The sequence below is a fragment of the Pongo abelii genome, chromosome 16 (assembly GCF_028885655.2).
Source record: "Pongo abelii isolate AG06213 chromosome 16, NHGRI_mPonAbe1-v2.0_pri, whole genome shotgun sequence".
NCBI lineage: Eukaryota > Metazoa > Chordata > Mammalia > Primates > Hominidae > Pongo > Pongo abelii.
Genome location: NC_072001.2, coordinates 36,577,058 through 36,594,662, shown reverse-complemented (window position 1 = coordinate 36,594,662; position 17,605 = coordinate 36,577,058). Strand labels below are relative to the sequence as shown.

At 42.7% G+C, this 17,605-nt stretch overlaps 1 protein-coding gene across 7 annotated transcripts in view; it reads right to left on the bottom strand.

Moving 5' to 3' along the window:
• RYR3 (ryanodine receptor 3) overlaps positions 1-17,605 on the bottom strand; it is a 561,166-nt gene that overhangs the window by 39,086 nt on the left and 504,475 nt on the right. For all 7 annotated transcript variants that reach the window (XM_024232640.3, XM_054532557.2, XM_054532556.2 and 4 more), the window contains exons 70-81: positions 16,817-16,987; positions 16,429-16,488; positions 14,486-14,617; positions 13,901-14,013; positions 10,336-10,432; positions 8,628-8,734; positions 7,538-7,589; positions 6,531-6,587; positions 4,846-4,945; positions 4,613-4,692; positions 3,123-3,199; positions 531-604 (exon numbers count right to left, since the gene is read on the bottom strand). In XM_024232640.3, coding sequence (XP_024088408.2) covers positions 531-604; positions 3,123-3,199; positions 4,613-4,692; positions 4,846-4,945; positions 6,531-6,587; positions 7,538-7,589; positions 8,628-8,734; positions 10,336-10,432; positions 13,901-14,013; positions 14,486-14,617; positions 16,429-16,488; positions 16,817-16,987 — 1,120 coding nt within the window. The remainder of the gene's footprint in view (positions 1-530; positions 605-3,122; positions 3,200-4,612; positions 4,693-4,845; positions 4,946-6,530; positions 6,588-7,537; positions 7,590-8,627; positions 8,735-10,335; positions 10,433-13,900; positions 14,014-14,485; positions 14,618-16,428; positions 16,489-16,816; positions 16,988-17,605) is intronic.

The window sequence follows — 17,605 nt, the reverse complement described above, 5'->3', positions numbered from 1 at the left end:
AAGAAAACCGTAAACATCATGATAAACTGTCTTTAGTTAAAACTGGCTATGTGAACACATCCATCCTAGATGATAGCTTTATTAAAGCTACTGATGGAAACATTTTGCTGAAACAGAGCAAGTCCTTGCATACTAAGCAAAGACATGAGCTCTGACCAGAAATAGGTAATTGAGATTTTAAATGGCCAGGTGCGGTGGCTCACACCTGTAATTCCAGCACTATGGGAGGCCAAGGTGGGGTGGATCATCTGAGGTCAGGAGTTCAAGACCAGCCTGGCCAACATGATGAAATGCTGCCTCTACTAAAAATACAAAATATTAGCTGGCTGTGGTGGTGGGAGCCTGTAATCCCATCTACTCGAGAGGATGAGGCAGGAGAAGTGCTTGAACCCAGGAGACAGAGGTTGCAGTGAGCTGAGATCGCGCCACTGCAGTCCAGCCTGAGCAACAAGAGCGAAACTCTGTCTGAAAAAAAAAAAAAAAGATTTTAATCAGGAAGAGAATGGCCTTCACATTCATTAGTTACTTACGTGTTCCTTCTTCAGTCACCATCCCCAGGCCTTCAGCTTTATTCTGCCTCTCAAATGCATTCAAATCAAGGACACTTTTAATAGAAAGAAACAAAGTTCAGGGCTATGCACACTGGGAAAGCAGATTTCTAACGTTAATGTACCTATCAACTAAGAATATCCTGCCCCTGTGTTATAAATAAACTAACACATTCCAGGGTGGTTGAAAGTCTAATGATTCCTTGGTTTTGTGCCGAGCAGTGTTTTCTTAGGTGCCTGTAGCTCACAGACTTTGTTACATTCAAGTAGAGGGGTCATAAACACTTACGGTGACTCTCATTGTCTGTCCAGTTTGAGTCTTTTGGTGAAGACTCAAGGTCTTCACCTTGATGTGAAGGTTTAGAAAGGTTTTCCAAATAAAGAAGGAATAATCTGTTTTTAAGATTTCTCGAGGGAAAGTTTACTTTAAACTGCACTGATTAATGTTTGCCTCCCACCTTTACCTACTTTCTCTGAGAATCGCATGGAATTGTGGTTTCCAGAGCTTAGGATGAGCTACAAACTTCCAGATTTCAAAGGGCCATGCCCTTTTATGATTCTATATCATTCAAAAGCCTATAGAAGCTGAGGTTCCGCTTTCCATAGGGAATGGTGCCTCCAGGCATTCCTGAATTTATGACAAGTTGGCCTTCATTTTTGTCCCTACTCCCCACAACCTTCCTAGTCACAGCCACTGCCAAATTTTACTTAGCCCGGAAGCCATAGTGCAACCACAAAGCTTGCTGATGAGACCACTATACGATCATGTTATTTCTAAGTGGGGCTCATTCCATTTTACTAACAGAGTCTAACTTATTCCCCAGTCTGAAAGGTTTCATAGAACGTAGAACATAGCTCTTAGGAAAATTTATGGCTAAGTCCATTAAGACTGCAAAACTTAGCTTTCCTTCTACCATGGGGCAAAGGCATGGAGAAAAATCTGGCATTCCTGTTTTCTTTTTAAGGAGTCACATGTTTTGTGATTTAGGTAAATTTCACTTACCTAATTTCATCATTTAGGTAAAAATGATTTAGGTAAACAGTGAAATCTCTATTGCCATTTTTTTCCCCCCAGATTCTGCTGGCAAAAGGGCTTGCTCATCAACACAAAACTATCCTTCTACTTTGGTTTAGCTGTCAGGGGAGGAAAACATGGGAAAGGACATTTGGACATAGTTGCTCTGAAGCAGCAGTTTTGAATCTGAATCTGTGCAACACACATTTCTGATCCTTACTCCATTCCTAAATACCCATTTTGAATGTTTTCATTTCCCTACTGCTTAAATTTTTAAAAAACATGTATTGTTTTTATAATCATAAAAAACCCAGCAGTAAGACATCTTAAAACTTCTGTTAGAACTCAGTTGGCATCTAAGTGTATATCACCTGTCTGTCCAAGCTGTCATTATAAATGAGTTAAGCAATATTAAGTATTACAGGCTACTGAGAGAACTCTTAGAAAGTAAGTGGATAATTTTATGAGCAATATGGAATTGAGTTGCCTTGATTTTTGCCATCTCTGAGTTCATATGTACTATTTTAGCCTCAGAGAGTCAGGCCTGGAAATATTCCTTTTTGTTTTCCTGAGAGAGATAATAAATGAATAGACTGTTGGTGGGGAAAAGCCCCACAGAGCTGAGAATAAAGAATTATACTGCAGCTCAGATACACTCCCTACTGCCCAGGGTACGATATTTTACCCAGTGAAATATGGTTAGCAAAAGTATGTAGTCCACCAAGAGAAAGGATGTCCATCCTCCACATTTTTAAATGGAAAGCATAATTGGAGGCAAATGAGCTAGGTAATTAAAAGTTTAATTTCTTTTAGAATTATCTGCAGACTATCCAAATACATATGAATCTTAGACAATAAGCTGACACTTTTCTTAGAAAGATTCTGGCTCATCTCTGAATTGAGCAAGTATCACGATCTATGACTCTGGATTATATATTATTTATGTGTCAGAGCCGTTCAGCCATGAGGGGTGGCTTAAACAGCTTAATAACATGAACGGAAAGTTCAAAGCCTTGTTTTTTAGGCTATGTCAAAATGTTCCCATGCCAAGATGTACCGCTGTCAAAATGGATGTGTCAAAATACATACCACCCTAACACACATTCAAGCTCAAAGAATTGTTAAGGATAAAGATTAACAAAGTACTTAGTGGGTTTAATAAAATAGCCTTCAATCATAGTCAGGAATCTCCCCTCTTTTCCATTCTTTTCTGGTTTGACTTTTATGGGCATACATGTTTGATGAGAAACTCAATGCACACACTGAGCCTCCTGGGAAAGCAACATAAATATGGAGGTAAGGAAGGGAGATTAAACACAACAGCAGTGGGGGAGCGTGTGTATGTGGCTAATGGCAATCACATTTTCCCCTCTGAATGCTAGCTGAATTGTAATCCTGAAGGCTGGAGGAACAACACCTACTCTCTTAGCTTTCTAAGTAGGTGCTTCCTCTCTCGAGAATTCTATGGTAGGCCAGTATATTTTGTGCTCCCCTTCCCCTGCCTCCTATGCTTAGAGGGAAGAGTTTTTTAAATGCTACGGTGGTTTTCCCGCATTTACCTGCAAGACTGCATAAGACCAGAAAGGCTTTGAAAGAATCCAGCATCCTTTTTCTCCTTTAGGTAATCTAGCATTTTCTGCAAGGGAGACACGTTGTAAAGGGAAAAGCAATGAAAACTATGCCACAGAGCTGACCCTCCTAATCCTGATGGAGAAATCCCCAGTCACACTGAGTTGGACCCTCTACTTATGGAAACAGAGTCCCTTGGGGTACATCATGTTTATTTTATAAAGGCCCACTGGCATTTCTTCTAGGGCAGAATTGACATTCATAGACCTACTGATTGAAGTCCCTTCTATCTGGGGACAAGCACCAAGGCCGTGATATAGTAATGTATCACGAAGCTGAGTTATAATCTGAATAGCTCATGCTATGAATTTGGTACACAGGAGCAAGGAGCTTAGCCAGTAAGGAGCCTAGCTGAAAGCTCAGTATTTCTTTCACAGTGAGGCTTTGTTTCCTGTGTTCTCTCTTGCTGGAAGGTATGAACTTTGTCTGACGTAATAAAAATTTTGTTTTCTAAAAAATAAATAAACAAAAGGCCCTGTAAGAAAGTCAAATGACAACTAGTGGTAGGTGGTAGAAGGGAACAGAAAGCGAAGGATAACCTAGAAAATGACAGTTTTTAATGAAAAATTGGAGAAATTTTGGGGGGATGAGTTAAAGGCTGGGAAAAGCTATATGCAGTAATGTAGTTGTGAATCTGGAGACTCTCACAGGCCCTGGGATATAACCCTCATGAATGCCAAGGGTCTGTTTGAAATTTTACTTCCCTGTACACACAGATGCTTTTAACCAGAACCCGGAGTGCCTGAGAAACACCGGTACGTTCCTGTCTTCTGCAGCCTGTTCCAATTCAGATTGTTGAAGGAATACCATGTGTCAGGTACTCGGTTGTATGCTTCTATGTGTTGTCGCATTTAATGCTCACTAGAGTGTAGGCTGCACGATGGCAGGAGTTTTTATTTGTATTATTCACTGCTACACCCTCAGCCCTTGCAGCAGAGCCTGGCATGGTCATCAGTCAGTAAACAGTTACTCAATGAATGAATGAATGAATGAATGAATGAATGAACGAACGAACGAATAACAGATTTGTGAGTTTATCAGTTCCACTTAACTGATGAGTCTCCTTGTTCATACTAAAGGCAGCTAATAAGTGAAAATAAAGGGCTAAAGTAAAAACCTAACTCTTAGGAAATTTTTCTAGAGAATATTTATACAGAAACTTATCTACTGATGAAAAACTAAATGTTTTTATCTTTAATCCTGGGTAATACCTCTTTATTAAAGACACATTTGCCTGCAGACTCCCAGCCATGGTTGTGTTCCCAGCTACTCTGATATAACTGGCCACTAAGGACAAACGCGAGCTAAGTGATTCTGGGTGGCTCCCCTCCGTAGCAGTCAACTCCTCTTCCCTGAAGCATGACAGGTGTCAAATGGGAATACCCCGGGAGCCTGCCCAGCCGCTGCGAGTTTCCGTTACCTGTTGCACACCAGCATTGCCTCCGTTCAGAATGGCGATCCCCAGCTTCAGCGTCTCAACCACCATGGGGCTCATCTCACCTGCCATGGTGAAGATTCGATTGAATCACCAAGGAAACAGATGGTAAATCATACCTCCTGGGCCTTAGCAGGGCTCTTTAATAATGGCTATATGTCACAGCATGATATCTTTGTGGAAGTTACATAAGCCCATCCAGAAACTAGGGAAATCACCTTTGCTAGCGCTTATCATCTGAAGGACCATCTCTGCAGCACCACGCTCATGCAGCCGAGCTTGCTGATAGAGGGTTTTTTGCTTCTCCATCTCTTTCTCCTGGAGGGAAAAAAAAATCACAGGGAAACATTGGTTCCTACCCAGCACCAGGGAATTTACCCTTAGTGAGGTGAGAGAGAATTTTCCAGTTACCTAAGGAAGGTAACACACATCAACTTGGATAAAGCAGACCTCTGAAGTTTATTTCCAGACACTAGCCAGCTTTCTAAAACTGTCTACCCATCACTCTTATTTTGATGGTACATTTTCCATTTTTTGTACTGATAGAACACACAGTCCATTCCTTTTGGATACCATAATTGTGGGAAGCAACCCAACATTAAAATGTGTTTGTTTTCGATGTTCTGTTACACAGGGAAACCTGCTGAGGGGTCAACTTGAGTATTTCTGGCTGAATGCAGGAAATGCTCACTTATCTGGAATGCTCAGACTACAGCTAACACATTTTTTTTTTGAGACGGAGTCTTGCTCTGTCACCCAGGCTCGAGTGCAGCAGTGCAATCTCGGCTCACTGCAACATCCGCCTCTTGGGTTCAAGCGATTCTCCTGCCTCAGCCTCCCCAGTAGCTGGGATTACAGGCATATGCCACCACACCCAGCTAATTTTTGTATTTTTAGTAGAGATGTGGTTTCGCCATGTTGGCCAGGCTGGTCTCGAACTCCTGACATCAGGTGATCCACCCGCCTTGGCCTCCCAAAGTGCTGGGATTACAGGCGTGAGCCACCACACACTTTCTATCAGACATGGGTTAGGAGAATGTCAAAGCTTTCCAGCCTGTAATTATAGTCATTTACTTCTGCTGTGTTTTGTCATGTACTTTGTCTACAAAAGAGTACAAATAACCTAATATCGTTTCATCTTGAGAATTTCAGGGTCCTGTACTGCCTCAAAATAAAAATCACTATCAACTTACATTTATAGAATAATAGCGCAAAAGCCAATCAAGTGTCTCCGTTCCTCTGATTTTTATATATATATATATATATATATATATATTTTTTTTTTTTTTTTTTTTTTTGAGACACTGGATGTTACTCTGTTGCCCAGCCTGGAGTGCAGTGGTGCAATTAGAACTCACTGCAGCCTCAAATACTTGGGCTCAAGCTATCCTCCTACCTCAGCCTCCTGAGCAGCTGGGACTACAGAAGCACACTACCATACCCAACTAATTTTTTATTTTTTGTATAGGTGAGGTAGGTCTCCCTATGTTGCCTAGGCTGGTCTCAAACTTCTAAGCTCAAGTGATCTTCCCTCCCCTGGCCTCCCAAAGTGCTGGGATTACAGGTGTGAGCCACCACGCTTGGCCTGATTTTCATTTTTCTGATTTTTTCATTTTAGATGTTTCAGTTTGTCCTTCTGTGGCCCCTGTTACTACAGTAATTGAGTACAATTTCCCACAAGAACAAAGCTGGTGGTTTGCTGACTGGCATACTACCTGCTACCTTTTCACGGGCAGAGAGACAAGAGAACCACCGCTAATGAGTGTGCTTTATTAAGGCAGACTTGCCAACTCACACACTCCTGGTGGGCGAGCCACACAGGCTAATGTCAGCACCCACCTCTGAAGGCCTGGCCTATTGGCCTTGGAGGGTGGCTCTATTTTTAATCTTCATGAGAACTTACTTCGAATGTTTTTTCCTTGTCTTCATCTTCTTCTTCGTCCTCACCACTTTGACAACTCTGGATTTCATGGAGCAGGGAAGGGAGAAGACAGACAATCAAATTAAAGGTGAATCTAATAAACACAACTCTACAAGGGCAGGGGACAGGATGTAATTCACAGGCACCTCAGGACCTCAGCATTGTGTAAAACCAAGAACATTTTGGCCACTGCTGGGCAACATTTCTACTGTAAGTGCCATCTTCACAGTTACCATAGAGTTCAGAAATGAGAAATGAGAATGCAGAGCTCACATCATCAATGGTGACCTAACTGGTTTAACCACAGACTTGAACTCTTCTACCTTAGAAAAGTTCTGGTGTAAATGGGAGACAGGAATGCAGGGAGCTGCCACTTCCTAGATACAGCCCCACGGGCATGGCAATAAGATTGGAGACGCATCATCTAGGATGTGAACCCTGAAGTGCCTCTTCCCACTGGGGCCCTGTGGTACAGCTAGATCAAGGAATAGGTGCTCCTATGTACCCCAACACATCCTTTCTGCTTGACATCAAAGTTTCCCTTATTCGCTCAGCATCCCAGAGGTCACCATCTTTCTAGGTGACATAGAACATCTCTGGTCACACTGCCTCTTCCAGAACACCAGGAGCTCTCTCTAGTTTCTAACCTTCACCTGTGGATGTGTTTGAACTGTTTGATGTATTCTGAACATTGAGTGAAAACACAAGGGTATTCTGTATGCCTAAGCCCCATTTAGCTGGCTTTAGAAATGTCAGTGTGAAACTATCCACTAGCACCCATTGTTTCTGCAAAGCTCCAAGGTTTCCTTAGGAAGACGGTGAATCGGTTTACTACTATCATCGCTATGGCACATGAACTGTGCAATGCCTGAAACCTACGCCATGACAAAGTCCCAGGCCTGCTATTCAACACGACAATTTTCCTGCACCTAAAGAAATCTAAGGGAAGACAGAAAGACACAGACAATGGGCAGAAAACCTGGGTGTACCTTGGCCATCATGCTGGAATAGGAGGTGTACAAAGGGTCGTCTTCCAATTTGCTGGAAAGAATGGAGGAAATATTTAGCAGGCTACTTTTTTTTTTTTTTTTGAGACAGAGTTTTGCTCTTGTCCCACAGGCTGGAGTGCAATGGCACGATCTCGGCTCACCGCAACCTTCGCCTTCTGGATTCAAGTGATTCTCCTGCCTCAACCTCCCCAGTAGCTGGGATTACAGGCGCCTGCCACCATGCCCAGCTAATTTTTTTGTATTTTTAGAAGAGATGGGGTTTCACCATATTGGCCAGGCTGGTCTCAAACTCCTGATCTCAAGTGATCTGCCCGCCTTGGCCTCCCTAAGTGCTGGAATTACAGGCATGAACCACCGTGCCCGGCCTTAGCAGGCTACTCTTTGGACCCCACAATAAAGACTAAGAGTCATATAAATCTCAAATTATAAGTACTAGTGAATTAATTAGAAAATCCCTTCCCCCACTCTGATTCTTAGAAACCACTTTGAAAATGTGAACCAGCAGTGGCTTAACATGGAATTCAGAGATGAAGTTTACAGTTTCAGGCTGTTTAATCTTCAGCTCAGTGTCTGACATTATGAAGAGCAGGCTGTGGCTTGATGTAGTTTCCCTAGACATATCTTTTTTTCTGGAGACAGTTTCGCTCTTGTCGCTCAGGCTGGAGTGCAATGGCGTAATCTCGGCTCACTGCAACCTCCGCCTCCCGGGTTCAAGCGATTGTCCTGCCTCAGCCTCCTGAGTAGCTGGGATTACATGCGTGCACCACCATGCCCGGCTAATTTTGTAGTTTTAGTAGAGACGGTGTTTCACCATGTTGGTCAGGCTGGCCTCGAACTCCTGACCTCAGATGGTCCGCCCGCCTTGGCCTCCCAAAGTGCTGGGATTACAGGTGTGAGCCACCACGCCTGGCTCCCTAGACATATCTTGATGGCCAAATATAAGGCAGCAAGGAGGGCTGCTCAAATCTAGCTTCCCTTTTCCACCCACTGCCGTCTGAGAGAAGAAGATCAGGAGTGGACACAAGTATCCCTGGTGCCTGGGAGAAGCAGGTGATCTGGTGGTTCTGACCTCCTCTCCGTGAGAGCGTTGCGGCTAAAATAGAGAATGATCTGATGTAGTGGGTCAGGTTGTTTTTCTGTCTCTTCCTCCTCCTCCTCTTCCACCTTTGGAGATTTCTACACAAACCAACACAGATAGGTTTTAGGCATGAATTTAATCTCATGCTACGTGACTGCATGCGAACAAAGAGAAGGTAAAGCGCAAGGCACAGAGTGCATCAGACTAAAGCACAAAACAAAACCACTACATCATGTATTTATTTCAGGATAGAAGCCCTAAAGGTGCGAGGTTTCAGATATATGTGTATATATGTATATATATTTTTTATTTTTACAGCCAATCAAAGAAACATTCCAATTTCAGGTCAAAACAAAATAAAAAGCAAAAGGCTGCCCATAAAGGGAATAGCTACAGATCCCAATCAGCTGACGTCTCATGCAAGCTCTGGGCACCTGAGTTCAGGAGGAAAACCCCACAGAGTCACCTGAGAGGCTGGCTCTCTCAGGCCAACAGCTGACATTTCTTTTGAAGAGCTGGGCTCGACATGGAGGTGGGGCAAGAGTTACAAAGCAGTGGGACCATTTTGGGTCTAATACTATTCTAGATTCAACCCAGCAAAACATCTCTCTTTCCTGACCTAACTCTTGATTCTAAAATTCTTGTTGCTCCTGAGAGCTGCCATCCTGGAGCTGCAGGCCTTGCCCTTCTCCTTTTATCAGGTCTTTTCTTTATCGCTTTTCACGGAAAAAGAAATAGCAGCTAATGTCAGAGGTAAAAGTGAATTTTCTAGCAGTGGCAGAACCAGCAGGGTGGACTGTATTTGGTAAATTGGTGAGAACTACATGGGTTGTATGAATGGTTCAGAAGAAGTAGAGGGCTGAAATGACGCTCATTGTCAACTTCACACTCATCAAGAAACTGAGAAAACCAACGGAGTGTCTTTCTCACCAACAGGAATATATGAGAAGAATGAAAGACATAAAGACAAAGGGAAAGAAAACAATAGGAAAAGGCTTTAAAAAAGAAGGAAAGAAACAGAGGGTGACAGGGAAACATAGAGAAAGACATTTGGAAAAGAGTGACAAGATGAATGGAGGGAGTGAGTGGTAAGAGAAAAAGGTTTGCGGGAGAAGGAGAAAAAGAACCACAGGCTGGCCAAAGAGAAGGAGGGTTTATTTTCTCTCTGAACCAGAATGAGGCTCTGTGGCACCTCTGCAATAAGTTTTCCCCTCGTGTGTCATTTTAAGTGGCTTTAGAGCATGAAGTCTGTTAGAGACAAGGCATGCCAAATTTTCTGAAAGGCCAAATATAGAAATGTAAGATGCAGGAAGGGTATTTAGATGCATCTTCCCCAAAGCAGAACTACAGAGTAGGAATGTGGGGCTTTGGCTGGGGTGGCCTCCTGCAACCAATGGTGCTCAAAACTTCACTTAGCATGAACCCCCCATGACATGGCTGTGCATTTCAAGAAATATTAGTTGTTAACAGCGACAATGAGGAGGGTGATGATAGTATTAGCACCTCCAAGTGAAAATTCATCCTCTGGCTCCTATGACCATTAGCAGGGCCTCCCCCGGGCATTTACGCAGTTAGTGCTTTTCAAATGTATACATACATACGATTCCTTGTGAATGTTTAACTGTTACAACCACACACATGAATTCGAAAATCAAATTCATCCACACTCATATCTGCTCCCAGGGGAGTCAGTACTTACAGCCAAATCCTGTACTAGTTTCTCTTCAAAGGAATACTCCTCTGTTTCTATCCAAAATCTCTGATAGCCATGGAGGAAGAGGTTAATAGAGCGGTGCCTGAGCAGAAGGGGTGAGAGGGAGGTCAAGAGGGATCCATGGAACTTGTTCTTTTAGTTTGGGCAGTTAATGGTTAGTAAGCAGGACAGACTTTTGTACAATTCTTGTCTTCTGATTGGTCAGGGTAGCCAGTAGCATACCACAGAACTCACTGCAAAGAAACCAGAACCCTCTACCATGACGAGTCTTGAATATTAGAGCGCCTTCTGAAAATGACAATGGTTAGCAAGACATGGCAGTTATCTGTAATCCTACTCTGTTCTCATAGGCTCTTTATTACCTTTCCTCTCCAATGAGACAGATTCTCCTGCCTCAGCCTCCCAAGTAGCCCAATGAATTCCTCTCCAATTGATCACAAATCAATCATTATGCCAAGTAACAGTCCTGAAGTATTTGCTTCATATGGCAATTTAGGTATTCCTTTAGGCTGATCACCCTTCTAGGTAATCCAATCTAAGTCATACCGATCATCAGTGGTTTCGTCTTAGAGATACCAAAATACCAAAATGTGGCTTCTTTTCATTCTCCAAGTAACCACACTGGTAAGGTGCTCCAGCTTTTACTTAGCACGACAAGGTTTAAGCACACGATGTCGTTGGCATATTTTCTGTGTGCCGCATGGATTCTAGCTATGTCCCTGGTATGTGGGTGCACTGAATAACTGGCACGAGCCACTCCCGATAAGCCAGGATTGACTTCTGGGAGTATTAGCCACTGCAAAGCAAAAGCAGCCAAGTGTTTACAAAATGTGAGGACAGTGGTGAGGAGGGAAGGAGAGGGAAGGAAGATAAAAGTCAACACCAGAGTCATTAAGCTCTGGTCATGGTTTTCGGTAGGACACAGCCCTTGCCATCTTTCTTCAAGTCTGACCAATCAGAATTCTTCCTAAAAATTGTACAAATTCGTGTTCTTATGGTAACGTTAAATCATGGTCAATAAAGGAGGAGTGTGCAGAGAATGAGCAGGTCTCTCCACAGGTTACATTACCATTAAAATGGGTATAAGCCTGTCATACTGAGTTTTTTCATTAACCTTTTCCAGCCAAACTTGTTGAAAGGTGCTCAGGAAGAAATTATTAATTTTGTGTCTGGAGAGAAGCATACAAGTTTTCTTTTAAAAACTAGTATCAGAGACAGTTTCCACATAATAAAATAAATCCCTTTAGCCCTTTAGTTTGGGAGATTCTATGCAGTTAGATGATCACAAGCTGGAGAAGAGAAGTTGTCTCCATCATCAGCTTCTCTGTTGTTGTTACAAAATCTACTTACAGTCCTCCATGCTAGAGAGATCACCCACAGCAGCTCCTCTAAAACAACTGAGTTCGGGACGGTCATGCTTCACGAAGGACATAGTGAATTCCTAGACTTACTCTTACCCATACAGAGTAAAACTACTGAAGGTACAGTCCAGATATGTAAGGATGGTACTAATATCTTTAGTGAATTTAGAAAAAAAATGCTTGTTTTTGAGAGATGTAATTTCTGCCTAGCTGTCCTGGTCCTAGAGACATGTGCTTTAGAGCTGGGCTCTTTCGGAAACCAACTCAGCACAATGTCAGGGAGAAATCTCAATCAGATAGGGAAGGAAACACTTTCTGATGTTTCGACACTTCCAGAAAACAAAGACAAATTCTATGCACTTTTTCTTTTTTTTTTTTTCTTTTATTATTATTATTATTATTATTATTATACTTTAGGTTTTATGGTACATGTGCGCAATGTGCAGGTAAGTTACATATGTATACATGTGCCACTTTTGCTTTTTCTAACGGGCTATGAATTTCACTTTTCTGTTAGGACTTCAGCAGGCTTAATGCCCATGACTGCTTGAGCTTTTAATCTTTTCATTCATGAATTCTACTTGATTTGGTGGTGCCTCATTCTTTTCCAAAGATAGTAATCTGTTTCTTGAAAGAGATCTGTTGGAGCAAGTATGTGTCTCAGAGACCGTGATTCTTTTTTTTTTTTTTTTGAGACAGAGTCTCATTCTGTCGCCCAGGCTGGAGTGCAGTGGTGTTATCTCGGTTCACTGCAACCTCCACCTCCCAGGTTCAAGCGATTTTCCTGCTTCAGCCTCCCTAGTAGCTGGGATTACAGGCTCCTGCCACCATGCCTGGCTGATTTTTTTTTTTTTTTTTTTTTGAGACAGAGTCTTGTTCTGTTGCCCAGGCTGGAGTGCAGTGGCGTGATCTCAGCTCACTGAAACCTCTGCCTCCTGGGTTCAAGTGATTCTCCTGCCTCAGCCTCCCAAGTAGCTGGGATTACAGGCGCATGCCACCATGCTTGGCTAAGTTTTTTTTTGTATTTTTAGTAGAGATGGTTTCACCATGTTGGCAAGGCTGGTCTCAATTTCCTGACCTTAAGTGATCCGCCTGCCTCGGCCTCCTAAAGTGCTAGGATTACAGGAGTGAGCCACTGCTCCCGGCAGAGACCATCATTCTTAACTATCTTCAAAGACCCTAACTAAGAAAGCCCAGGTGGCCAGTTGGCTCAGGATGAGGTTATAGGCTACTCTGGACAAACGACGGCCAAGATCCACAATTTGATGAAAACAAAATGTCAAGCATAGGAATAGTCCTTTATGTGATATTCCAAAGAAACACATTTATTTACATAAGCTTCAGAGTATACTTGTCTAAGTCAGTTTAGTTTCCCTGAGCAAGTGAGAATATTCCTAGTGATTTGATAAGTCAATGAAGCAGAGGCTGATATTCAATTATTATCTTTGTTTATTGACCCAAGACCTGATCATACCTACTCTGCAATAAGTCTGAGGACAGGAATGTCACCACATCACCAAAGACACTGAATCAGTCTGGGTGGTCAACTCCGGGCCAGTCTGTTACTGATACTATTCCCTATGTTGACAAGGGTATGTCCCAGACTTTTCAGCAAAAGCTTCAAATATATTTTACTTCAAAGTATAAGCTAAAACACCCGAAGGCATCGTGCCTCTGGCAAGCCTCTTGAGGCATCTCCAGCCTTTCTATATTTTGACAGCTAGTACACTGTGCTAAAAGATTTTCAAGTTACACTTCTGTACCCGCTGAGGAAATGGTAATTTCAGTGTCAAGTTCCCGAGCAGAGAAATACTATTGGACCTGTTGATGGAATCTGGGGTAAAATGTTTCAGAAAACAGTTTCTTTTTTCCAGAAGACTTTACATGCTAACCAAGAATCCCACCTCAGCAAAAGTAGTGTACTTCCATATGCTTACTTGGCTGACTTCAGGGTATAAATGGTGAGCCTGACAGGAATGGGCTCTAGAGAATCTCATCTGGTTTCAGTTTTTATGCTTACCTTGATTGTCTTAGCCAGGCCCTTATACTATGCAGACTGCAATAGCTCCATAGGCCAAGGATTCCAATTTCTATTCCTTGGGTTAAGAGTGAGAGAGCACAGCTGTGGGAAGATACCTCCATTCCCATCGCTGGCTTACATGCCAGGAAAAAAAAGACAAAATACTTGCCTGGGCAGGTTGTAGAGAGGGGCCATTCTGAAACAGGCCACCACTGCCCGTTTCCGTTGCTTTGATAACAGTTTGTGCCAGACGGCCTTCTTGGACCTCAAAGGCTGTTCCACCTGAGAAGAGATCACATGGGTTGGTGCACATTAGGCTGATCTTCTGGTGGCAGAAGCTAGTCACCTGTAGCCCAGACTCCTTCATTCTGGAAGAATTTTGGCTTCTCAACTGTAGTTAGCAAAATGCACCCAGGAGCAGATGATTTCAGTTGTGAAAGTCTTAGGTTTTCCTCTTTCTCTCAATTGCTTTTAGTCATTTATTCCCTAATAGCAGCTTAACTAACAGCAGGGGACTTAAATAGGGCATTTGAGCTAATGGCAAGAATGCACAAAACACTGGCAGGGGAAATAATGGAGAGGTCTCCTATCACAGGGCATCGAGATGGCATGTGGGGTTGATCTGGGATGATCCTTGGTCATTGTTTTCTCAGTCTTATGAGGGCACTTGTACCTGAGAGCTGAGTGTGGAGAGGAGCTTTGTACTGTCCAGGGTGTTTCTGCTTCCCCATTCCTCAGGGCAGATGCTCCTTACCTGTTCCAGGTGGAAGACAGCTGCTGAAATTCTCTGCACACGCTCCACTGTCTTTTCCGGATTGAAAGGTTCTTCACTCTTCAGAACATCCTTGTAGAGGTTCAATTGCCATTTTACAGCTGGGTCATCAGACTGAAAATTGAAGCATACTCATAAGATGAGGAATTTCCTGTACCTCTTATACTGAAGAAGCCTTTTGGTCCTACCATGGTTCCGTAGGAGTCAAGACTCTCCTTCTATTATCGCTTCACTTTCATTTTCTCAATTATCTTCTGGAACACTGTAGATGCTGTATAGGAACTTCTCATTCTAACTTCTATGTCTCTTAATGCTTCTGTCATATTTTCTATCTCGCCATCTCTCTGTATTGCATTTTGGATGATTTCCTTAAAGCACTCTTCTAATTTATAAATTATTGTTTCAGCTATATGTAGCCTATTTTTAACCCATTTATTAGGTTTTTAATTTCAATCATTATTTTTTATTTTTATAATGACTATGAAGTCTTTTTTCAAACCCATCTCCCCTACTCCTTTTTAAAAATATAACATCCAATTATTGCTTTATGGGTTCGAATAATTCCTTTATATCTCCTTTAAATGTTTTAAATTTATTTACATTTACATCTCTTTCAATTGCTCCTTATGGTTGAATTCTTCTCTTTGTTTCCTATGCTGACTCTCTAATAGTAGATTTCCTGATGTGCTTTGTAATTAAAAAAAAATATGAGCTTGTCTTCAGGAGGAATTTTACCTATTGGTATCTCAGCTTATATTTTAGGAAGTGGAGGCTCTCCAAGTGGTTATTCCACTTGGGTTTCTCTGTGGAATATTTGTGGGTTTTATTGGTTCAAGGCCAACTTTATGGAAGTTTCTTGCTCTGTATTTACGTATAGTGTGGGTAATTAGGTCCCACACTCCTCTTCCTTTACAATGATTAAAAAACCAAGCCCCTAAGATTTTTTTTCTGGCCCTAGAGATTTCTTTTTATTGCCTTTTTTTTCTAGTATATTTTATCCACCATTTCTATATGTTTGGGGTGGAAAGGAAAGACTTTGTGTGTTGGCTTAGTTCTCCATCTCAGGTCATAATGTATCTGAGGTAAGAGTTGTTCAGATTCACAGGCTTTAAAACATCTCAAACAGCCTTTAACATGAAAATTATATTTTTTTATTGTACCAACTAGACACAAAATTATTTTGTTTCAAAATCTCTTTAGAGCAGGAGGTGCTAAAACTTCCCCCAGGTGTCCACTGCACTGTTTAACAAGACTTACAGTCAGTAAATTCTGGGACCTAATCTATACCCCACTGCTATGGCCTGACGTTCACATAATGGGAAATGGGAATAGATGCTTTATTGGGTGCCTCTTTGTATCCTCTTTGTAATAGCTAAGAACAAAAATTAAGGGCAAAAACAAACAAACAAACAAACATTAAGGGCAGTTTATGTACCAGTACTTTTTTTTTTTTTTTTTTTTGAGATGGAATCTTGCTCTGTCGCCCAGGCTGGAGCGCAGTGGCACGATCTCAGCTCACTACAACCTCCGCCTCCCGGGTTCACACCACTCTCCTGCCTCAGCCTCCCGAGTAGCTGGGACTACAGGCACCCGCCACCATGCCTGGCTAACTTTTTGTATTTTTAGTAGAGACGGGGTTTCACCGTGTTAGCCAGGATGGTCTTGATCTCCTGACCTTGTGATCCGCCCTCGGCCTCCCAAAGTGCTGGGATTACAGGTGTGAGCCACCGCGCCCAGCCATGTACCAGTAAATTTTTTTAAAAAAATTTTAAAAAGAGAGAGCTAGTCCTACCAATTAAACACAAATACCCCAAAACTGATTTTGGAACACACATAAGAAGCATGAGTAAATGAAGTGAAAAGCTGGAGCCCTGCAGCCAGAAGGAAAGCCCGTGTGAGTTCTCACTGCCGTCCTGAGTCATCACCTTTTCCTGCAAGTGCAAGTTGTTCCGCAGATGTTCTCTGACCTCTTCGTCTGTGTCCCTCTGTGGAAAGAGATGTCAGATTTTATTCCCAGAGATCACCATGGAACTGTCAAGTAGCATATGGAGATGTATGGAGAGTCAACGCACAGTTTTGCTGGGATCTTTATCAGAAGAACAAAAGAAAAAATATTCCAGAGATTTGTCCCAAAGGGCACACATGGACTCCCAAACCAGTTTTAAAGATGAGGGCGTGTTGCCTCCATACACACTGGTTTCTGCGCATCTGCTCCCTGCCCCCCAGGGGAGGAGGACTAACCCTTCAGGGGCTGAATGGTTATCACTGCACCATGTGGATCACACACTCAGCCCAGGCAGATGGGCAGCTTACATGGCTGTATCGTGATTTTGCGAGGGAGATCAGCTCCTGGTCGCCTGGAGTACACATATTCAAACCAATGGGCAGCATTTTCTTGAGTGCAGCCACGATGAGGGAGGTCTGGATGGAATAGAAGTCTCCCCGCCGCTTTGTCTTCTTCCGCTCCTGGTCTTGTCCTCCAGACTAGGAGATGATGTTGAAATAAACAGAGAGGGGCTCAGTGATTCTCCCAAAGGAACGGCCTCCTGTCAGAGGCAGCCTGCCTCCTTGTGGCCCTATCAGTATAGGGTGGGCCTTACTACACTTCAAAGGACAGTGAAAAGTGTGTTGAACAAAGATGAATTAGGTAGCCATCAAAGACCAGCCATAACCCTGAGCCTTCTCCTTCTGCGCATGCACACAGAGCCACATAACTAAACACACATCACGGATGCCTATTGCTCACTCAGTTCTGGACTGAACAAGTAAACTGGTGTTCTACAAAAAGAATGATTTGTTAACTGACAAAAATGGCCCCAGAAAAGTTCTGAGAATTCTGATGCTGGGGAATCACTAAAAATGTGAAAGAGCATCCAGCACAGAATAATTGCTCTGTGTTTTCAAAGCTGAAGCTGATGTTTTGGAGCACCTCACCATAGCCTCCTCACCACGAGCCAGTGCAAATTCTTATAGGAAAAGGAAAATCTAAAGTAGGGCTGCTTTGGAATCCAGCTAAAGGAAAGTTAGGAGAAAAACGGAAGACATGAAAGAAAGGAACACCTCAGTCCATGGAAGCTCATACCCATCTTTGGCTTATGCCTT